The sequence below is a fragment of the Conger conger genome, chromosome 5, assembly GCF_963514075.1.
Source record: "Conger conger chromosome 5, fConCon1.1, whole genome shotgun sequence".
NCBI lineage: Eukaryota > Metazoa > Chordata > Actinopteri > Anguilliformes > Congridae > Conger > Conger conger.
The window spans coordinates 43,970,433-43,994,484 of NC_083764.1; the positions used below are offsets into that span (position 1 = coordinate 43,970,433).

Sequence of the window (24,052 nt, forward strand, 5' to 3'; positions counted from 1 at the left end):
ACGTTATCTGTCTCCAGCCGTCTAGAGACCGGCTTCACCGGAGCAGAGGGAACAATTGAATAGAAACAGGTGTAGGAGCGCTTTATTGATAAGCAAATATCAGGCTCACTCAGCAGGGCCTGTGTCCACTGCATGTCCCGTAGGAGGGGGCCTTTGTGTCAGCCATCTGTTGGAGCAGCTCACACAATGGGGTGCTCGGATAGGAGAAGGAGGGGTTGGTGAAATGGGCTCGTGCACAATCAGCGCAAATAAATCATTATGAACCGTTAATGTAATGTCCCCAGGATTATAAGGAGGTGGAAGTAGATTTCAAATGCAGATGCTATCTCAGCATGCATTGGGCAGTCATTGGGCATAGGCTAGGGTTGGGGGGCAGAGGGGTGGGGGTGGGGGGCTCTGGACAGGCGGGGTATTGGGGTCTCCTTCATCCCCCAACCCCCCAAAAATAAAGCCGGGTACATTTTTCTTTTTTAGTGATTTTGCTGCAGTATTGATAACCATTTTTTTTTTATTCATGTTTGCAAAGTGCCCAAAGTCTATTTGAATTATTACAAACAATATTTTTAATTAATTGGTTTTATACATTTATTTACGCAGGACTTACTTTATTTACGTTTTCAAAATAGAAAATCCACTGATTAGCAAGCAGGGCTGAATGGCCTATTCTTCTTACTACAATACTCTCACCCACAGTCACCTAAATGGCAATTTAATGACAGGTGCCTGTGCCCACTGAGAAGCTCAATTTATCCTTAATGGGTGGGATGGATTGAGGTGGGTGTGCGTGTGTGCACGTGTGTGTGTGCATGCATGTGTGAGAGTGGAGGAGGGGATTTTCTAAGCATGTGGCTCATAAACGCTTCACACACAGTCGAGCCTGCAAACGGCGAATCCACAAAGACATGTCATTACAGCTTTTCACATTCCGCTGAATTCCTGAGAACACGTCAGGTGCTTAATTAACTCAGGATAATTTTCCTAATGCAGAATGAAGTTGGGGGAACAATAGAATAAAAACATATTTTATTCAAAAGTTGATAACATGTCACCAAATGGTCTACATAATATTTGCATAACAGCCTTAAAGAAGTAACAGTTCCCCGTGTTCTTAAGCTTTGCATCTGTAATCGTCACAATTTTATGTAAGAGACTAATCTGCCGTGAAAGCACATTCTGGATGACCTGATTTTTTGTGCATCTTGAACACGGGTATCCAACGGTTTTCCTCTTGATGATGCAATCACACCACCCACGGAAGCTATTAATCAGCGTCCCTTGCTATTAATCAGTTTTACATCACCGAATAAAAAAACACCTTGCGCAAGGGAATTTCTACCTGCTATGTCAACAAATGGCCACTTGTCGGTGCTGTTTCATTTCCCCACGAGCAGTCGTCGTTCAAATAGGCCAACGAAAAGTTTTTGTTTAGAATAACAATGCTCATGGGAGGGGCAGCTCTTTTGCGATTGGTTTAGGATTTGCCGCTTTCTGTCTGTGATTGGTCGCAACTTGCGAGGGAGTATGAGGGGGGTCTCACGGAACCCCTTGTCCACCCCTTCGCCCCCCCACCAAGCTTTCAGCGTCCGAAACCTGCCTCTCACGTACTACATAGCTACCCCGACTTGAAATGTGACTCAAAATATTCGCTGCTGGAATACCGTTTTGTGACAACTGAAGGATTGTGTGTGCGCGCCTTCTGGTATTCATAGAGGGATACGTTGAGGAGAATACATTTGCCATGACAGTGGATTTGCTTGCGATTTTATGTCTAATCACCACGGTCTCAGCGGTTGAAGGTAAATTGGACTTTACTGTTTTGCTTTCTGACTGCTCTGTGGGATGCAATGTCAAAACATCGTTTTCCAGTGGAATGCCATGTTTTGGAACATTTCTGATTTCCGTGACGCAAAACTGGAGTACTTTGTGTTGCAAAGGAACCAAGCACGTGGATGCGTTTTGCGCGTTTTAACCACTGCTTCAGATGTATTATTTGTATAAGGACAGTGTAACTCGCGTGACCTTTCCCCATCACTCTTCAGAAACTATTTGTGGTTTGTATCTGTTCTGGTGGTGCTCGAATTGATTCTCTGAAACTGCAATGCAGTGTTGTGCAGCCCAGAAACAAGGGTCGAAATTGAAGCGATGGTCAGATGAACGATCGGTGCCCCTTTCAATTTAATTTTTCCTTTTTGCTGCATTTGGGTGGCAAATCAGATGAGCGCCGATGGGAGGCACAGCGATTAATTTTGTACCTACGATTCAGTTGTTAATAGGCTATACATCAGTTTCTGAAGGCACTGAACAAAAATGGTTAATACAGTGTCTTTGTGCATGTGTTCAGTTCTAACCTGAAATTGTGTTGCTGGCTGTTTAGAGTAACGCCCGGAGAACCCGCGTTTACACTCCAGATGATGCACAACTCAATTTCTGGCTGATGTTAGAATGTTGTCTGTTACAAAATGTGAGTGTTTCTTCAAATGACAACACTCATTTTCCACAGATGCAAAAATATAGAATACATAAAAAATGAGCATACATGTTTAGTCCACCATGTTATGGTGGCGATGCAACTTTTACATCAGAATATTGTATAGTTAAATAAAAAAATCTTATCGAGAGCTACACTTCGTGGTCGTGCCGTCCAACAGGTAGTTTGTTCGTTATTTCCTCATTGACGTCTTTATGCAGACACAAGCGAAGGAATGGCTGAAATGCAGCATAACCTAAATTTAAATTTTATTCAGTGCACGTTATTCTTATTTTAAAGAAAAAAACCGATTGGGTTCATATGATGCTTTAGTTGTAACAAGCCCAATAGCTCAGTAAATATTAACATCATTGAATGCACTATACGCAAATGTCGTAAATTTTATTTCAAATTAAGTAATTAACATCGATGTATACGGTAATAACCTGTCAACAGACGCCGTGCACACATTTTTGTAGACTACCTGTTGCTCGTAATTCTCTGAAACTGATATGACCAGTTTAAGAATAGAAAATAGTTTATGTGAATCAGGATAGCCTAACACAGAACGCCTCTCTAAAAGGCGGTTTGTGAATTCAGAGTATTTGCTCCGATAAGACTACCCCTTAACGGGTCTGTTGTTCACGAATCCCAAGCTACTGGAATCTGTGATTTCGTCCAAGTGAACATTTAGAATTCCAGCAACACACACGTTACCAATAGCCTTGTCGTCGCCTACTCACCATTGGCGCCTCCTATTTCTGTTCAATCTAGTCAGAATTGGGACAGCCTATGGTACTTCTGTATAATATTGAATATCTTAAGCACAGAAATAGCTAAATTAACATAAGGGATGTAAGCTTTTTAACCACCTTTTCTGAGCCATTTTATCAAAATGATATACCGACGTTGGTGTGTTAATGCACTGCAGTAGAATAATTACTAGCCTATACTTGTAACCTACATGCTATTTCTATGATGTCCACTTTTCGTTCAGCTGCATTCCGTTCAGCGCGATATTGCAACTGAAATCCGTCTGCTTCTCTCTATCTCAGTGAAGGCATCAGGACAGCGATTGTGCTCTGTGAACATCCCTTTGTAAATACGCTATCTTCATTAATTGATTGATATGGCCGAGTCCATTGCATGCGATGGTTGCATCACCAATCCTGTGGTCTTCTAACGGACTGGACACGTTTCCATTATTTGTTCATCCGAAATGTCCGATCACTCTGATCCATTAAACTCGCTTGAAAGAAGGACATGCATGGATATGTACAGTAGTACAATAGCCTACTTAAACATCTGCCATAAGAACAATCTGAGTAACATAAAGCCTTCTTAAATGGATTGCTATTCTTTGCAATTAAGAAACGTCACAACACGTCGTTTTTTTTCAAGGCTTTGTAGGCCATAGCCTACTTGTCAATGTGATTGACTCAATACCCTATGAAAAGTGCGAGGCCCGAAATGCCTTAAAATGATTTTAAAGTTCATTCGTGTAAATGGGAAATTGCTTTTACGCTTGCATATTTCTGTGGGCTACTCGAGCGTGATTGGGAAAGGCAATTCGCCTATAGGCGATAGCCTACCTGCAGTTGTAAAGCTAATAGTCAACGTTTTTCCCAGTTGGAAAGTCCTTATAGCCTTGGCCTAAAATAAACCATTTTATTGTGTGTGGGTTAGCCAGATGAAATTTTCCGAAATTAAGAGTAAAATCGACTCTTAATGGACAATTTCCCTTTAATATAGTACCTAATAATAGTAGGTATAGATAGCCTACCATATTCCCTCAAATTAACACATTTCGGATAAAGTTATTTCGGTACAGTATGTTGTTAGGGCATGTAATATTATTTCGGCTTTACGTTTACGATTGAACCATTGGTATGATTTTCTGTCCTGTGCCATAACTTTTAATACGACCTGTTTTTACTCTGTGACCGTTTCTTTTGGTACAACACGTTGTACATTGAGAGGTTTGAGTCTTTGATGCAGTGCCTGTAGATTATATGCATGATATGACGAAACCATCCCTTTGTACCTGGAGTCTGTTGAACTGTGTGTTCTATATGGAGGAGATGGTGTGGTAACTCGGAAGACTTCTCTTGATGATTTTGTATAGGCTATTCTTCCAAAATGTAGGAATTACAGGCATTAGGTCCGTCTCGTATTAAACAATGTTTTATGGTGAATGGGGGACGCAACCCATCGAAGATAGCATCCCTTACTGTTTGAAATTGAACAGCAATAATGTTTCACCGGTTCACCACTAGGGGGGCAATGAGCATGAATCAGCTACAGCCATTGAAATGTTTCTGTTCAAGTTCTGTGTTGTCAGAATTAGCATTTGTAAAGACTTGGAACTATACGTACAGTGGCACATAAGCTGAGATATGTGTGCTGTCTGCCATTTTTTCGTAATGAATTAGGCAGTTAGTTTATAATAACTAGACCTGAACTATAACTAGAACTTGTCTAGAACTGCCACAACCCTGTTGCACACGTACATAAACATGCCCATGTTAGCATGCACAAAATATACACACCGATAGTCACATGCAACATACACACTGATATTCAGATATATTAATTAGCACATACTCTCTCTCTTTCTCTCTGTGTATGTCTCTCACCTTCTCCCATCTTCCTTCCTCCTTCTCCGTCTTCTCTAATTCTCTAGTTTCTCTGTCCTTCCCTCTGTTGGAATTTTACTCTCTCTGACCATCTTTCTTTCACACATTGATCAATGTGCTCTAAACACAAATGTTAAGCCGCAGGTAATTTGATAGGCAGAGTTTGCTGTTACAGGAGGTCCAGTTTAACACCGTGTTCCTGTTGAAAGCTCCTTGTCTTTTAATTCATGTGTTTATTCCAGGCATCCAAATGAGTGGGCCAATCTGGCTTTGATTGGTTCAAGGGCAAACAGACAATAAGCCATGTCGTTGTAAGTGCTGGAAGTTATAATTGCCCTGCTGAATAATGAGCCAGGGATGCAGAGAACACAATGACTTTAATTACATGTAAATTCGTTTTCTCTCTGCCTGACCACTTTGATTTATTTGTCTTGTATATATTTTTAAACCCATCAGAGGATCTCCGGGTTGAGTGTTCAGACAGGGGTCATGTATCCAGTGCCCAGCTGGGGCCCTGGGGTGGCTTAATCAGTGATGTTTATTTGATCCAATCAAGCCGTTCCCTGAGTAGGCCCTCCCAGCTCTGTCTCCCCCAGGACAGGGTTTTGTGAAGGTATTAAAAACATTGTTCTTTGTGCTACGAGGCACGATAGACAACTTCCACGTGCCGTCGGCTACTGAAGACATTCTCCACACATTAACACCCCCTCTCCCTGTAGAAAAAACCTGACAAAAACTGGAGGGGGTTTCCCTAATACAATGTGTACATGAACATGAGACAGTAACTGCTGTAGAAAAAACATGGTATTACAATACTCCAGTTGTCGAAGTGAGGACTGTTGAGTGAAAAGAAGTCAGGCACCTTGATTCCAAACTGTTACATTAATTTGCTGTACAATGAAATGCAATCTTGTGTTTCACAAGTGGATCTGAACCTGTGGTAACCTTGGTTTTGTCCTGGTATATTTTGGGGCCAGATGCTTTTTGAGAAAGAGCAGCTGTGCTAAAAATGGGTCTTACTGCACACAGCGTATTAATTGGTAATGGGAGTGTTAGGCTACCCAGGGTGAGTATTCCACCACTTTGCAGTCCTGACTGTTTGCACTGCTACTTTGCCATGTGGTTCAAGTGGGTGCATCTCAAGGGTAGAGTGAGATAACAGTACATGATTAAAATACAGGAATAAGGAGTATGTGTCTATCCTGAAATATATCAGCAACACACAATTCATTGTGCCAGCTATGCACAGAGTTGAATGGAAATATTGGTACTGGGTGCACTATTGACACAGTTTTGTAAAATACACTGGGCATTGAATACGTAGTGCTTAAATGAGAGAATTAAACATCTGGATAGCTGTCATGAAGGTATATTGTCAAGGACTTTCAAATACCTCAAGGAGTTTACCTTTAGCAAAAAGTGAAATGTGTTTAAAAGACATCTAGGGTCAGAACTGTGTTCTAGACTCAATATTTCTCCCGCAGCTTGGGAATGCATGTGAAAGGCCAAAGCCTTAGAATGCTGGATCTCTGGTTGTGCCCCCGCAGACTCAGAAGCCGATGGACTGGTGGCTCCTGAAGTCCTGTGGAGGAAAGATGTTCCCTTCTAGACTCTCACAATGACATCACTTCCTTTCCACCCTTTCCTATGCCAGGGGTGTGTAGTTGGTTTGCCACACATAAAGTTTAATCGGCAGAAGCGGAGCGTGAATGAAGCCCTTGTTTCATTGACTGTGTTCTCCTGCATAAGGAGACCACATTGGAGGGGCAGAGGGTCCATTCCCTTGGGATTTGGCCCATCATGCTGTATGTTCATGATGCTTGGTTGGGTTGGTGACATTTTCATTTAGCAGATGCTGTCAATTTCTACAGCTGGATATTTACAAAAGCAGTTGAGGTTAAGTACTTCTCTCCAGGGTGTAAGTTGCAATGTCCACCCTGGGAGGTGAACTTGTGACCTCAAAGTTACAAGTCATGTCACGCTATATGTTTCTAGCCACAGTACTACACTGCTATTGCTGTGTGGTGTAATGGCAAGGTACTGGTTTTATAAGTATACATTTTGAGGTTGTAATCCTATGGTGGGCATTACAATTGTACGCCCCCAAGCAAAGTTTTTGCGAGAATTGCCTGAGCAGGTATTCAGCTATGTAAATAGTCTCAGATATTGCACTTAAATCTGCCAATCCGATAAATCACGATTGTGAAGAGATGAGAGGTGTGGAAAGAGAAGGGATCAAAAGTCTCTGCATTAGCATATTTCAGACAGGAGAGCGCTCGCTCCGGGGCTGAAGGGTTCAGACATTACGAGCCGATGTGTGAGCAGGCCGAGCGGCTTACACTCAGAGTGGAGCTGTTGAGGCGGCCCTCGTGCGGGGTGTGATTCATCAGCCTGGCGAGGCGGAGAGCGGCTGCCGCTGCTGCTCGGTGTGGTCTGCCGGGGCCCGGGGTCTGGCAGTAATGAGCGAGCAGACTGGAGATCCAGAGCCCGTGCTGTGTTAGTGCTGCTCCTTTACATGTGAACCAACATCAGATCATTATTTCTCCGCTTCAGCATTCAGGGGAACACGGCAGCGGGGGAGGGGCCCCTTTACCAACACTTGATGGGAACCAGAGAAGAAAGTGGGGTTGTTTGGGGGGTGGGGGGTATATTGTGTGTGCTGGAAAATAAAACTAGGGAAATGAAGTTGGCTGTATGTATGGAGGCGGAGGGGGTGGGAGGGATTTGGCGGTACTGAAAGGAAGGGAGGGGGTGGTGGGATATGAACGTGGTGGAGAAGGCAGAGGCGTCCCCATTGCTAATGGTAATCCACTGGCACTCGGAGAGCTAGGAGTATTCAACAAAAAAGAGATTAAATCAGAATTGAACCAATTTAATGAAATTGGCACTGTACGCTTTCCTTGGTTTTCACTTCCCCAGAAACACATCATGAGATGCGCCCTGTATACAAGCTGCTGGAACTGTCAGTTTGGAGCAATTAACCGCTTTGCTACATTAATCAGAACAGTGAACTTTAGAAAAATAGCCGTGAAATAGTTTGTCTATGGGAATTACGGTCTGTGGGAATTGGACTCCTCCTCAGTGAGAAGGCAGGCAGACAGGTAGAGCTGACAGATGGAATAAGCCTTTTGATGTTGGGCGGAAGGATGCCTGACTGACTGTCCTTTTGGTGTTTTTAGCTATCTCTGCACCAGGGAAATGTAAGGAAGTCAGCCTGTGGGGAAAAACAGAAAGCGCTTCAGTACTTTCTGAGCAATGGGGTTGCAGAATGCCTCAATTATGGAGTTCAGCTCCAAAGTCTTTTAGGGTCCCAAGTCTGGCCCCCTTTCCTCTCCAACAAGGGCCTATTGTTCTCCCAGCGCTTGCTCTGACCACTGTCCCCTATAGGGTCTTTTCCTTTCTTTCTTTTTTTAAGGTAAGAAGTTTCGATTAGAACTCGGAAGCTGCAGCGGACTTCGTTGGCTTCCGAACTTTTAGCCGAGGAATAATTGGATGTGCTTTTTTCCCCCTTTCACTTTTCCCGAATTTAAATGTTATGCAGCCCCAGATTTTTCTCTCTCTGAAATATGAGTCCTCTGCTGTAACTACATAGAGTACACTCAGGAGCGGACTTCTGCCAGGGAGAGAAAAATTAGACGTTTATTGAATTACTCTGTTATTTTGTTTTTCTGGTTTTAGACAATGACAAGGAATTTCATTTCTTTTTTTGGGGGGGGGGGGGGGGGGTTGGTTGAAGTGCTGTGTCAAGCTTTTAACAATCTTAGTGAAAATCGCATGGCTGAACTAGGATATTTACATTACATTATTGGCATTTGGCAGACGCTCTTATCCAGAGCGACGTACAACAAAGTGCATACCCATACCATAACCAGGGATAAGTTCGCTGAAAGACCCTAGAGGGAAGTACAATTTCAACTGCTACCTGTACAACAAAGATAAGGACGAGGGCCAATTAAAAAAAAAAAAAAAATTAATTATTATTTTTTTTTTTTTTTTGAACAAAGAAACAAACAAACAGAGCAAAAGTGACCAAAGTTAACTAGCCAAACACTGCTTACCTAGCCAACTAAAAATACCAATACACAAAGCAAGTCACAGAGACAACAATTAAGGTTCACAGGGAGGGAGGGATGGGGAGAGGTGCTGCTTAAAGAGGTGTGTCTTCAGCTTGCGCTTGAAGGTGGGGAGAGATTCTACAGTTCTGACCTCAACGGGGAGTTCGTTCCACCACCATGGAGCCAGAACAGACAGCAGTCGTGAGCGTGAGGTGGAGGTTCGGAGAGGGGGAGGTGCCAAGCGGCCTGTGGAGGCTGAACGAAGAGGTCTGGCAGGGGTGTAGGGTCTGATGATTTTTTGTAGATAAGCTGGGGATATAGCCTACAGTATGCTGTAAGCACTACTGTGTTTTGCTTGTTGATTGGTGCTTGGTGTAGGTAGTCCCTGGCAAGCTGAGCTAAGTTGATTGATAGCTAAGCAATTTTGAAAAGAGGTTAGTTTTCAGTTGCTCTGACTCTTTGCCCCAGTTTGCTTCCTACTGTTTGTGAAAGTCTGATGCCCCATTCACACAGTGACTAAATAGGGTGAGGATCTGTTTCTCTTAATAGTATGGCGCAGGCTCTACAGCTACAAACAGGAGCCATAAGTGTTGTTGTCAGCCTGACTAGAAGCAGGTATAAAAACCAAGGGCAGTGCTGCTTACAATGAGAATAAGCATTAACCTGTGTGGATGCGACCTTCGCATGCCATTGAGTGCTAGCAATAGAGCAGTGGATAAGTGACCTGTTGAACTGTTTAGACATCTTGGCAGTGACATACTGTATGTCTGCGGTGTCATTATTTCAGTTTATGGGCTGAAGAGTACCTTCAGAATTAAAAATGTATGGCTGCCAAAATGTTTCTGTAACAAAATTTTCATTCACACGGTAACTAAGCGGTCCGTAAAAGGATTTATAATCCTTTACATTTTGTAGACGATTAAGCCTTTTGATGTTGATTTGATGGTTCATACTTTATTCATAAAAGCTGTTTCCCAACACTCTTCTCTTTCCTAGGTCTGGTCTTAAGCAGGTTTAAAAATTAATAATTGTTAATAATTGTATAATTGTCTCCATGGCACAAATCTAAAGTGTTGGAATGCTCACCATGGTGTTTGGTTGTATTTTGTTTGAATAGAGGTTCTAATTTCATTTTGGAGGGCTTCTGAAAATACAGTTAAGTTGGTCTTGTCAGGTACAACAAGTCTTTAAAAATGTCCCAGATCTCAGGAAAACCATGTTTTACATTACGTCCACGCTACATACACTCAGATATGGATATTTTGTTTTATTTGGCTGTGCTTTGTTTGAATAGAGGTTCTAATTTAATTTTGAAGTGCTTTTGAAAAATATAGTTAGGCAAATTCTATGGGGATAGCAGAGCGGGCTCCACTTACATAGTGAGTTATGGTGGAGTTTTTTTGGGTGTTGGGGGTGAGTGGCGGTTATTAAAAGACAAAAGCGCGGGAGTATTTAGAACGGAGAGGTGTGATGCAGACAGTGATGCAGGAAGGCTGTAGTGACCTTGTGCTGAGCCTTGTTCAATGACAGGCTGGCTTTGTGCTGCAGTCTCCAGTTCCAGGGGCCTTGGGCGAGGAGAACGTCTTTTCAGGTAATTAACTATTGATTTTAAGCTGCTGGAGGAGCGATATGGGGAACATTGAGGGCTCCCCTAATGGCACCACAGGACTGGCTGGCCTCGGTTCAGAGGAATAACAGGGCAAGGGTGAGCTGCCCCTGGTGGCCATAAATGTAATAACGTCACAGGAATTCTCAATTAGCATTAGCATATCATCCTAACACCATGTACACACTTTGTATGCGTTATTTTATTGACTTATTTTTGCTCCCGCTTTTGTCCAAAAAAGGCTCCCTCACTTAATCTGCCCTGCTACTATTAGTCAAAGCCAAAGCTGACAAGTAGTTTGGTTCCCCTCCCCTCTGTATAACAAAATGAAAACTGTTTATTTTCTCAACATTATTGTTCACAAAGTATCAAAAGGATAGTTGTTGTGGCTTATTTTGGTGGTAGGGGCATTCTGTTACCTGTGACAATATTTATAGCTAAGTATACTGTATATAGCACACTATATTTCAGCACAGATATATTTCTTTAAAGGCTTATCTTATCTAAATTCTCATACACTGTTCTTTCCCCAAAAAAGTGTTTAATTTAGTTCTACTGGGTGGGTGGTGGGCGGGGGGGTTTGGATACCTCATTTATAAGCGCCTTTTCCAGAATGGCCACTGGCTGATAAATTAATTTAAACTTACAGGTATCTAGAGAGATTTCATACCTTAACCTGTGCTACTGTCAGGCTCTGTCCAATCGTCGCAGGGTACATTCAGCAAAGGGTATGTTTTGGTTAAAGCCTGTGCAAAAAACCCCTAAAAAACATAAATCGTATTGCTGGGTTTTCAGCATAACCGCTTGGTGCCATACTCAGGGGACCCAGAAGCAGTATTCCACACTCTGTCCTTGTAGCTTTATTACACGAACTGAGTGGCTGAAATGTAATACGTTTTTAGAGTGATTTCTTTCGGTCAAGGTGAAATGGATCATTACTCTGTAAGCAACCGTTGGCTTTGCTGCTCTAACACTTTCCGCACACCTCAAACTCAATACTGCCTGCCAGTCCCATAATCATCTGCCTCAGCTCTTGAAAAATATATCAGTAAAGCTATCAGTATATTCTGCTTTGATAAACATATCGGGAAATTATCGGTATATTTTTATGTTTTTGCTCATTAGACGGTACACATATTAAATGTATATCAAAGCAGCAGCAGAATGCATTTGCGGTATTGCAGGGCTCTATTTATTGGCACTAGCAGTCAGATAATAACTAGGCCTGACAGTCTGGCTCTCCTATACTGAATCGCCATCTCTCCTCACTCCAGCCATGTGTTACAATCTGCCTCTTCCGCTAAAAGAACCTGACAGAAATGAATTCACTGCCATGTTCCCACTTGGAGGGGTTTCTCGTGTAGGTGTGTGCATATTCACATCCTCATCTGGGAAGGGGGTCTGATTATTGCCATTAAATATTGAGGTGCTTTTGTTTTGTGTTGACCAGGTGGCTGTATGGTCAAAACCTGGATGGTGTGGTTCATGCTAGCAGACTAGTGTTGGTTAGTGCTTTTTGCTGTATGAGTATGGGATGATTTTTTATTTATTTTTACGGATGTAAAGGCTGGTTTTGTAGTGTTAATAATGTGGGTGGCAGTTCAGGTGTTCCCAAGAGCCTCTATTTGCAAGGACGGCATTCCAGTCAACTGCAGCCACAATGATTCACAGACCCATTGTTTCAATTGGTCGCTCATAACGCTGGTTATTTCCTTTTCAAAACAGAGGGGAGACATGGTAAAGCTATTAGACCTCATATTAATCCCTCAGTACGGCCGTGTAACATTTCTGGCTGACGGAGCCTTTGTGTTTTCTTCTGAGATTACAGACTCGCAGAGCTCTCTTTCCCCCAGAGATGTTGAGAAGGGGAGAGATTTGTGGCTCCACAGAGGATTTGGCCTTTTTGCGAGTGTTTGATTTGGATGACACTCTTTGTTTTTCGCCAGTGAAATGAACATTATTCATGCTCTTTATCCACGCATCATTTGCGTTGTTTAATGGAGCGTACGATGCACTATTTGAGCAGTCGGTGTGGTTTCGGGAATGGATATGTGGCTGGGTAGGGATTATGTGTATGAGAGCGTACTCCCGCTCTGTGCTTGCTTGCCTGATTTGAGGTCTGATGCCTGAATTGTAAGGCACCTGGCTGCCATATTCTGAGGCACTGCTAACCACCTTCAAGGTGCATGTTGATATACTGCTTCCAAAATATTTCATGAAACAACGTAGCCCTTAGTAGGCCCTTAGTATTTCCTACACCTCAAAAGGATTATTTATTTTTGTCATTTTTAAAATAGTATTTCATCACCATCGCTATCACCTTTTCTCATAAGCTAAAGCCTGACTGGTCTGCTCTATGGATGAGTAGTATGGATCTGTGGGGAACACTACTAGCGCCCTTTTGTATACAGGGAAACAATATGGGTGCATTGAAGCCAGGATTGGGGGGTCTGCCACCCAATTCTGAAGGATCATTCTGTCTTCCCTCTATCAGATGAACTCTGTTGCTCTATCAGATGCACTGTGTTTCATTAGGGATAGGGATAAGGTATAGGGATTTGTGTGTCTCCTTCCATGGACTTCTATTAATATTATTTTGATTTTTTCATATAGTTCTGTTCCATATGGCACTTTAGGTTTGAAGCGAAGACCGTGGGATGAGAGGTGATAAAAAGCGAGCTCTTAAGCAGAGTTGGCATGTGTAAGAGAACTTATTCCCAGGCTGAAAGGGGTTGGCGTGGTGGCGTGTGTTTCTCACCGACGGCTTGCAAGACAGGACTGGACTGTGCGAGGCAGCGTGGGAGTGTTGTTGAGGCATTGTTGCCACTACAAAACCAGCATTGCCCCTAGCGACAAGATCAGACGTCCCACAATGCAACGCACAGTGCTGCTCAGTGTGTGAAGAATGTTCTTTGCAAGTGAGATGGGGTTAGATTAAAAGGGTATCGTGAGTCGTTCTCCTGCAAATTAACTCTGAAAAGTTTTCTCGGAAGAATTAAACTAATCCATATATAGTACGTCCAATGAAACGTGTTCCCTGAGTTTAATCTTCAAGTGGGAACTGTCTTTATCATTCTCCATAAATTCATGATTAACTTGAAAGTTCCAGTCAGGTACTGGTGCCTTAGAATCTACCAGCGTTATCACCTATGTTTGATACGCTAGCTGAAGCCTGCATTTGGTTTGGAATTTGGTTAAAGGAACCGCTTTTTTGAAGCATGATACAGAGAACTAATCCAAATCACTTCCAGCTCTCCAGCCCAGATTTGGCCTTTAAAAACAGGCCTACACAATACAGACAGAACAACACATCAACACATCTTGTGCCGTCACTTACAAGGTTGTAATGAAAACATTTATGTATTGAAAAAATAACTGGAAAATTCTGCTCACAACAGTGCATGCCTCTGTAGTGGTATGATCATTTTGTTGCTGTAGTTTGGCAATGCCACAGTACTTTTTGCAAAAGTTGCAGGACGGCCATGTTTGCTTGTTTTGTAGAGAATGACATCCATAAAAGAGCTTAAATAGCTGTCGAAACAGGAGCGCGCTAACATTAAGGCAATGTTTGTGTAAAAATAGTTTTCATTTGGAAACGGGAAAATAACCACCCATTATGGGGAATTAAGTGTGTCTCATCCTCTGAATGGATCCTAAGCAGTAATATTGCTTTTATTGTATTTGTACTATACCTGTTATTAAAATCTGGCCATAGCCTCTGTAATAAGTGTTTCACTTAGGTATTATTATAGGTTTCTCAAAAGCATTTTGAAATCTAGAGCACATTATCGCTTAATTCACTTTGCTTTATTTTTATTCATCTTAGTGGATCTCTGAAGTCTGACTTGCTCGATAAATGAATATCTACATTATCTCCTTTTGTTCCCCAGCAGCCTGTAGTCATTTAAAAGTGCTGCTCAGTGTAGATTTTCTATGTGCCCTTATTGCCCTAATTTGAGTTTCAGCCTTCTCTGAACTTCTCTGTTCCAACTTCGATGAACTCCACTGATGAGAAAGTAAATTGCGTTACCATTTGAACATTTTAAAAATGGCTAGGGTCTCTTAAATTTGCCTTTTAAATGAGTATGTTACACAGACACAAGCCCAAGAGTCTACATGAAACTGTATAAAGATTTAAACAAAACTGACCTCAAATTTGAAATGTATCAAAATAATTTATTCATATATCTAGAAATTAATAAAAGTTTTCATGTAATTAATCATGTGATCAAACAGACCTTTCTGGTGAGTAGTGCTTACAATATGTAGTGTTCCATATATTTGAGTGTGTTTCCATACATTTGAGTGTGTTTCCATACATTTGAGTGTGCTTCCATATATTTGAGTGTCCTTCCATACCGTACATTTGAGTGTGCTTTCCTACATTTGAGTGTGTTTCCACATATTTGAATGTGCTTCGATACCGTACATTTGAGTGTGCTTTCCTAAATTTGAGTGTGTTTCCATATATTTGAGTGTGCTTCCATGTATTTGTGTGTGCTGCCATACCTTGAATCCTGTTGTCTGCCCTTGGCTGCATCTGGTTTCATTTTTGCTTCCCCAGGAAAGGCCCTCTTTGGTTTTGATCATAGTTTCGAGTGTCAGGGAGTGGCCAGGCTTGACTCTCCTGACCCTCTTTCAGAATATTAATAGCTTCAATCAGATCTCTTCAGCTAAGCGCTCTGTTGAGCCTCTGTCTCTTGACCTCTATAGCCGTGATTGACGGATGCCTGCACCAGGCTACGCTAGCGGTTTGCCACAAGGCTCAGATGTGGCTAATGGCTAGCCCATCGCACGCAGCAGGTAGTTAATGGGGTAGGGCTGCTAACTTTTAATGATTTTTTGGGTGTTCTGCCATTTCCCCTCTGTTGTTGACATCAGCACATTAAAAGACAAGTAATGGAAAACAATTTGTGGAAGAGCAGGTTTGCAATTAAAGATTCGGCAGTGCGCCAACCGTTCTAGGAGGCCATTCTTTGGCATATGGCTCCTAAAAGAGATTAGATGCATTACTTTAGGAAATATTCCTGTCATAGTAGAGGTAAAAATAGCCAGCAGAGAAAAGATGCAGGCAATCTTTTTTCTTGAATGAGGGTCGGCTGAAAACATTGACCTAATTTCAAAACAGCCAGTATGAAACGTGATCCATCAATCGTCGAGAGTCCTCTCATGAAATAACAAAATGAACAAAAAGCCCCTATCTCCGGACCCCTAGGAAAATGGGGCAGGTGAAACTAAAGCTACAGGAGAAATTGCCCAGCAATTTACCAGTAATAACAGCAGAATCATTTGGTATTCTGGCATGAATCTTTGCCAGCTAATTGCCAGTCTTCTTTGCTGTAAGTGAATACCTTAATTATGTTAATCTTCTAATTCCCCCATTTGGCTGATGGCTTCCAGTTGACGTGGGATTTGGGTTAGTTCTACTGGGAGGGTGAGAGAGTTTGGGGTTTAGGGCATACCTCCACAACCTGGCTTCTAGTCAGTCTGGGTACAGTACAGATACGCTGCCTGGTCCGGATCAGATTAATTAATTAATTTTTTATTTACCTTTATTTATAAGGTAGATTGACTGAGCATGCATGCTTTTTTGCAGGAACGTAAGCAGCCTAATCTGCATCTCATCTGAGACTGTACTGTATGAGCTGATTCAAAAATGAATTGAATATAAATCATACATCCACCCTGTGACCATACAATTGGTAACCATTAGCATCATCAGCAATAAGTGCTGACCTTCACAGTTTCACTCACAATGTAAACTCTCCATCAACCACTGAAACCATTCCTCCAATTAAAACAAGAGCCATTAGGTAAATAGCCAATCAGTAATGTTGAGTGCCATTAGACCAGAGTATCAGTCTCAAGATCTGCTTGCATTGACTCTCCGGGCTGAGGTCATGTCACAAGTAACAGCTTTGTTTTTTCTTTCGACCAAAGGGCATCTCTCAGGTCTGACACCTAAAGTGCTTCATTTCTTCATGGGAAAGTAATAGGCTGCAGCACTTGAATTCTACACAATGCCTCTCAAGGGAATCCGTCTCCACAGTGTGCAGTGACTGCACAGTAAACAAAGCAATACACATTTCTTTCTGCTTATTGCTTCTCGCATAACATATTGCTTCTACAAAGGAACAATACAGCCTGAAATTGTTACTTATTGGGGGTGGAACACCAGATCTGCATTGTCATTTTAGGTTTAATTTCCATATTCCATATTTTTCTTTCCTGCTTTATTTCTCATTTTGGGAAAGAAAGTTGCTACTTTTGGTACTGTATGGGGCTGTGTGACTAGTATGGTCCCCACGACCAGTCATTTGCATCACAATTTAATATATAAATGAGATAAAGTTTGGCTGAGTAGTCAGATGGCTTGCAGGAACCTGCCATGGGATGCACCCTAATTACATGAACAGGAAGGTAACTGCATGGCAAGCTAAAGGAAAACACCCAGCGCGCTGCCTTTTTTTTTTTTTCTTTCCCGTTGTTTTTCCACGTCTCAATAAAAGGGCGTAAATTCCGCCGAGACGTGCGAGGCGGCGTAATTTCAGCGAAGGTTTAGCCGGGTCTCGGCAATCTCCTGTCGGCTCTGCCAAGGCTGAGTTATTAATGAACCGGGCGAAGCCCCACGCTCCGTCTCTCCGGGGGCCCGGCCGCTTGCGCTAATGCGTCGCAGGTGCTCGTGTTTGCGTATCGGCTGCAGACGTCTGCCGATGGCGCACGTTTGTTGAATTAGAGCTTCCTCCTGTATTCCAGGCCTCGGGCGGTTTCGCGGCTTCGTGGAGCGCGGTTCAGGGTCGAATAATAGAAACCGCGTGCCGTTCGCTAGCCTTGCCCCGGCCTCTGGAGCGACGCATATGCGGGACGTCATGGAAACGGAACTGTCTGCCAGTCTTTTTTTTTTTTCTTTTTTTTTTGCAGTGTAAAAGCACAGTGCTTTCATATCTGGTCAGGGAACAAAACAAAATGCATGCTACTTACTGCATTCCTCTCTCCAGGGTCAGAAAGTTGTGTGGCGGTTCTTTGCTAACAGTGCCAGCGGTTAATGAAATGTGCTGCTATCACACACCCTACCGCTGTGCCCATAAACCGATGTCACGCTAACTTGTTTGATCTTTGTTCATTATTGAAAGAACTGTATGAATCTTGAATTCAAAAGGAGAAATTAAAACTGGAGCTGGGGCTATTCCTCATTCTTAGAAGTGGCTAACGACCTGAGGTTAGCGAAGAGCCTGAAGAGGTCAGAGAGGAAGGGACCCTTTTCACGTGCTGTGCGTCTTTCTGTAGCCTCCAGTACAGCCTGGAGCTAGATTGTGTTTCTGATTCATGAAGGTGCATTCGAATGCATGCAGCCCACCTTTTTCCAACCCTTAGTCAGCACAGAAAATACAGTTCCCTGTATTTAAAATGTATTATTAATATTTTTTTAAAGTCTTGTATTTACTTGACGTGGTGTTTGTTTCTTTGGTAACGCTTTCTTTTACAGCCCGTTGATTACCTAGTATTTACTGGGTAAATACCAGCTACCTATGTGTAATTATTAGGTAACTATTTTGATTTCACATGTAAGTACTATGAAATGGACTGTAAAAGATATTTTCATAGCATTCAACAAGATATTTCATGGTACTTACTGACTTTGTTTCATAGTACTTACCTCAAATCAAAAAAGTAACCTAATAATTACAGAAGTACCTGGTATTTACCACCGTAAATACTAGGTAATTAACAGCCTGTAAAATGGAGTGTTGCCATTTATTTTTCTCCTGGATTGAGATGCGATTACTTGGCATTGTGCTCACGCACTTGCGCGGGAATGGGCCAACACCAATGGCGAGAGAGTTGTATCTCTTATTGATGACCGCTTAACCTCCATGTGCCTCTGCCCTGAGGGTACTCTGAAGACTCAAAGCCTGCTTAAACCCACCCTGAACCAGACTAGACCAGGACAGTGGTGTTGTGCCTTTGTGGACTTCGGGTCAGAATCATTGCCTGGACAGAGGCTTAACCTGCGCTGATACAGCCCAGTCTGCATATAGAAACTGAGCCACTTAGGAGCCTCGTTTATTGGTTTATTTTTGAGAATGTTTGAGAATGGGAGTGAATAAGAACGTAGGCCAGTAGCTGTCTGTGAAAGGGGATCCTGCTCAACTCAGCTCAACCTTTAGTTCCACTCTCCCTCACAGACCTCTGCCCAGCGATGTCCCAGCTCAGATTTTCTGTTCCTGTCTGATAGCGCGGCCGCCTGCTCTCGGAGGGAAGCACTTTCCTGAGATCAGGACCTTGGCAGAAACAGGAATTAATGAACATAGTTATCTCTCTCTCTCTCTCTCTCTCTCTCTCTCTCTCTCTCTCTCTCTTAGAGAGAGACTTGGGTAAGATGGGTGGAATTAGAAAGAGTTGGGGTGTTTTGAATGGATTCATTTTTTACTTTGGTTGGTTTTATTGTGTTTTTTATTGTATTTCTGGTCTTATTGTATTACTGGAGGTCTGGTTTCGGATTTTATAGCTACATAATGGTTTTATTGGCTGTTTTATTTCGTTCTTTTAAATAATTTTTGGTGTTTTGTCCCATTTTAATTTCTTTTGCTGAATATTTGTTATGGTTTGGAGGTGATTGGTTATCTATTTCTATCTGTTTAAATAACAGGGACATAAAATCTCTCTCTCCCCCTATTTCTCTCTCTCTCTTTCTCTCCCTCTTTCTCTGTACATCTGCCTGGACATTTAATGCCAGCAGCGGGGTGATGTGGAGACAGTGGGAGGGCTTGTTGTGAATAATGCCCGTGTGCACAGAAAGGGCAGGGGCTAGCTAGGTGAAAGTGGAGATGGTAGAAGATTTCAAAAATCCTCGCCAATCCAGGAACAGCTGACAGACAGACTAGCAGGAAAGGGGAGAAAAAAGCCAAGGGGTCAAAAAACTGGCAAGGAAAATTCTGGGCTTTGAGTCACAAGCGATAACCGCTCTACTTCAACTGTCTGAGCCTACTTTTTCTTCCTGTCTTCCCTTCCCCACGCACCCACCCAGGTCCGTACATTGCTGGGAGGAAACTATCTGAGCCAATAAAACAAGCTGTTTGGCTGGGCTCCCATTGAGTAGAGCCCATTGAACCACCGACGTGTTTTCCTTTGCTGTCTGCCGTATACGCCAAGTGCAAGCCCGAAAAGTAAAAGAGATGCTCCAGATTCTGGAGAGCCAGCGGGGATTGTGGTGAGGCGTGTCTGAAAAGAATCAACATTTGGCTTCCTGTCTGATAGTGGGTGAAATCCAGGAGATGGGGGGGTGGGGTGGGGGGGGGGATCGTCTGCTTTTGTTCTTCACACGCAATGAGAGAGAGAGAGAGACCGAGAATGAGAGAGAGAGAGTGAAAGGGGATATCAAGATAATTTTTAATTTAAAAACACCTTTAATTAATTCAGAGGAATTAAAATTCACTTATATCAACTTACTACTCCAAACAAAAAATTGAATGAGTAAAATAAAACAAAACAATAAATAATAATAACAAAGCCACAGCATACTGTATCATTTTGAACAGCGCACAGCACATTGCCTATGCCCCAAATAAGGGAAAATGTCTAATTTACCAATCAGGCTAGGATAGAAAGAGAGAGAGAGAGAGAGAAGGGGATAGAGAGAGAGAGACGGACCGTGAGAACGAGACAATGACAGAGATAGAGAGACAGAGAGAAAGGTAGATAGAGAGAGAAGTGCGGAAATGTTCCCTTCCGTGCTTCTATTGCAGGGAATCTGCCACCAGCAGCCCCCCCAAGTGTTCCTTTAATTAGCCGAGTTTGGAACAGGAACATCCTGTTTTGTTATTCATCCCCGTCCCCCCATTTTTTTTTTCAATCACAAAAGGACTCTCTCCTCGTGCTCATCAGCCCTCAGGTAGTACTCCGAAAGATCAGTTCAATTACGTACAAAGCCTGAAGCAATTTGCTCCTGGCGGCCCGAGCGATGGCCGGCCACTCCGTCTGCTCCTCGTCCGCGTTAGCGGCGCGGCGGCGGAGAAGCGGGGGAGCCCTCGTACTTGAAAGCAATTTCAGCCCGCGTCTGAAAACGAGCTGTCCACAGAAATTGAGGGCAGACTGTTTGCGCAGGAGGTAGAGAGAGGTGTCGTTTCTAAAGAGCGCGGTGACTCTGTGAGGGAGAGTCAATGGAGAGGTGCATTTTCGCTGAAAAGCTATTACAACCCCGGTCCTCACTTTGCGTGGGTCAGAAGTGCAGCTCTGTGTGTGTGTGTGTGTGTGTGTGTGTGTGTATTTGTGTGTGTATGTGTCTGTGTGTGGGTTTGTGTGTGAGCCGGTAAGGGCATGTTTCAAGTGGCACTTATCTTGTTCACGGTTCATCGAAGCACAATTATTTTTAATTCTTTGCGCAGCTAGCCCCACCAACAATCTGCAAAGATGGCCCATGTCCATGCCTTAATTTGTTTCAATTGTTGAATAGATTCTACTAAAAAACAGCCCTTAATATGGATCACTGATTACCTCTCACTAGAGCCCAAATTATTCCTGTAAACCACAGACTTCACTTATTTTTTTGCTGTTTTTGGCTATATTCTGGAGGCTAATGCAAACAAGCTAATTAAAGAGAAAATAGTGCTTCCCTCAGGACAGTCTGTTTGGTTCTGGTTCTGCTCTGATCTACTCACAGACAGACGCACGCACACACACAGCCACACACACACACACACACATACACACACACATGCACAAAAGAAACTGCTTTTCAAACTCTGTGTGAACCTGTGTCCCGACGGCTCCCCTCGACGACAGACACAGACGGAGGGAATTAATTAGGCTCTGTTGCGAAGGGCGCATTTTTAATAAATCACTCCATTATCAGAAGCAGTTTTGCGGAGCAGCAGCCTGTTTCCTGTGCTGAGCGAGGCTCGGGGCCCCGGAGCCCGAGGTGTGGAACCGCGCCGCCCCAGTCCGGCCCCAGCGCCGTGGGGACAAAATGGCTGACAGCCCCGGAGGCCGGCCGGGCGGAAGCAAGCGAGCTGAGCCATCCAAGAAAGACTCTTCTGGAGTCTGATGAGTGGTCTGTGGGGCACGTGCCTGTAGAGATTACCCTGGCTGAACTCGACAAAGTTCGTTCTAACCGATGACGACTACGATATGTGGAAACACCTGTGTCCCGTTTGCTGTGGCAACCAAAGAGTTCTGCTGTGGCTCATGACACAGTCAGATACATCATGTGTTGTCCCCCCCCAAATAAAAAAGAAACGAAGACAGAAAGCAAAACTATTCTGCAAGGAATGACAAAAGGATCAGAAATATATTTTGACTTGTGAAGCTACAGAGCAGAAATCAGTGATTTATTGATGGTGAGAGACCTAAAAATGGGTCACGGAGAGTTTCTCCCTCTCCCAGTGCTCTGATGCTCTTATATTTTTGGAAAGTTTGGGTTCAGCTGCAATGTGCTGTGTTTTTGTGACCTACAGCATTCCAGCCACCGCACCCTGCCCCGCCCTGCCATTTCAGACTGGATTGTGCTTGTTTGCAGGGTGATGACAATACACTGTGATTTTTGAGTGGTTTAGATACTTTATCGAAAAATGGAATGTGCTCTCTGTATTGCCAAAAGACTAAAGTTAGTCTGTCAACAAGGGAGTCTGAAATCTGGTTCTCATGTCAGCAGTATTGTAGTACTGACTGTTCTGTTCTCACTGACAATTTGATATTTAATTAATTGGTGTGGCAGACATTCCACTCACCTGGTCCCTGCTTAGACAACCTGTCAAGTGCTTATGCCATACAACTCTTCTGTTGCATATTATCTTGGTATTATCATTATCAAAACAACATTCAGCCCAACAATGCCAACCATTAACAAAAAACATTGAGCCCAACAATGCTCACCCTTAACAAAACAACATTCAGCCCAACAATGTTCACCATTTTTTTGGTTCCGCTAAAGGGTACCTAGTGCTCACCATTTACCTTCAAACTAGATAGCATTGAGCTCCATATCAAGCCTGGGATCGGAAAACCCCCAGTTTTTCTGCCTCTACTACATGACTGTCTCTACATAGCTGTCTCTGTTCTGTATCATTGGTGCTGACAGTGGTCCTGCTCTATAAGATATGAGAGTAGCAGACACAGGTCATGCGCATAGCCTACACTGTCCTATAACTGTCGCAGCTGTGTCCCCAGATGGTGGGGCCTGCTTTTCCCGGGACCTGATGGTGTAGCGGGAAGGAGGGATGGAGAGGCGTGGAAAGGAGGGGTTTATCGAGCCCTCCGCGCCAGGCCTGGCAGCTGACAGCATCGGGGTGGGGTAATGGCGACGGAGGGGAACGGCTGGCCACGGATGGAAGGAAAGTCAAGTGTGTTCACTGAGGCGAGCTAACCCATCCTGCTAAAATCACCTCCGCTCCAACTCCCACCACCTCCCCCCCCCAACCCCCTGTGGAGAGGCCTGGTGGTACACAGGATTATGATTTTGAATTTTAATTTTCTTCTTTTCTGAAGTGAAGAGGTGCACGCAAACCCAAAAGTGTTTCTCAACCATATCATTGCAAAGCATTCTGGCGGCATAAGCACCATATAGGCTACCCCACAAGTGATATTTTTCAAGCCTGAAGGGTGTCTGCTAAATAACGAAAACATAATTGTAGTTGTTGTTAGGGTTCTGTGATGCAGGAAGATGTTTTGGTCTAGCCTTTAGTAAATATAGTACTTTAGTTGGCAGACGCTGAGATGGCAAGTCCATACAGCAGCAACAATGCAGTTTCTGGGGGATGGAATTAGTCAAAGACGTACCTGTGCCATGTGTCGTAGCAGTAAACCCCTTCAGGTGGGTCTGCGGGTGGAACTGGTTGCTTTGTAGGCTCTCCAAAGAGAGACCCCTGAGCCAGAGAGTCTGAAGATTACCGCAAGAACACAGTGTCCACCGACAACCTCTCGGGCAGCATCTGTTTTCATTTTCCGGAAAATAGCAGAGGGAGGCCAGACAGAGAGGCCCTCCAATGTGTTTCTCTTGACATTGAATATGTCTTGGAGTGTTTCAGGGCAGGCCATGTTTAGAGCTCATGGACAACAGAATGGAAAAGGGACAACAGAAAAGGGAGAAGCAAGATGTTGGAGCTTCCTACTTTTCTTGCTGCCTCAGGGACGTCCTTCTTTGATAATATATTTAAATATGTTCTGGGGAAATACTCCACTTGCTGTCGATATTATTGTATTTTTGATAGTGGGATAATATTTCTTTCCTTGACCTCAGGTAATAAGGGCAGGATGAAGTTTATTTATTTAGTCAACATTCAGTTCGACAAAG

The 24,052-nt window shown here is 43.3% G+C and overlaps 1 protein-coding gene across 1 annotated transcript in view; it reads left to right on the forward strand.

Moving 5' to 3' along the window:
* The first annotated feature begins 1,617 nt into the window (after positions 1 to 1,617).
* The window catches only part of LOC133127998 (ephrin type-B receptor 1), a 164,171-nt gene continuing 141,736 nt past the window's right edge, over positions 1,618 to 24,052 (forward strand). The window contains exon 1 of the mRNA XM_061241173.1: positions 1,618 to 1,796. Coding sequence (XP_061097157.1) covers positions 1,739 to 1,796 — 58 coding nt within the window. The 5' untranslated portion in view covers positions 1,618 to 1,738. The remainder of the gene's footprint in view (positions 1,797 to 24,052) is intronic.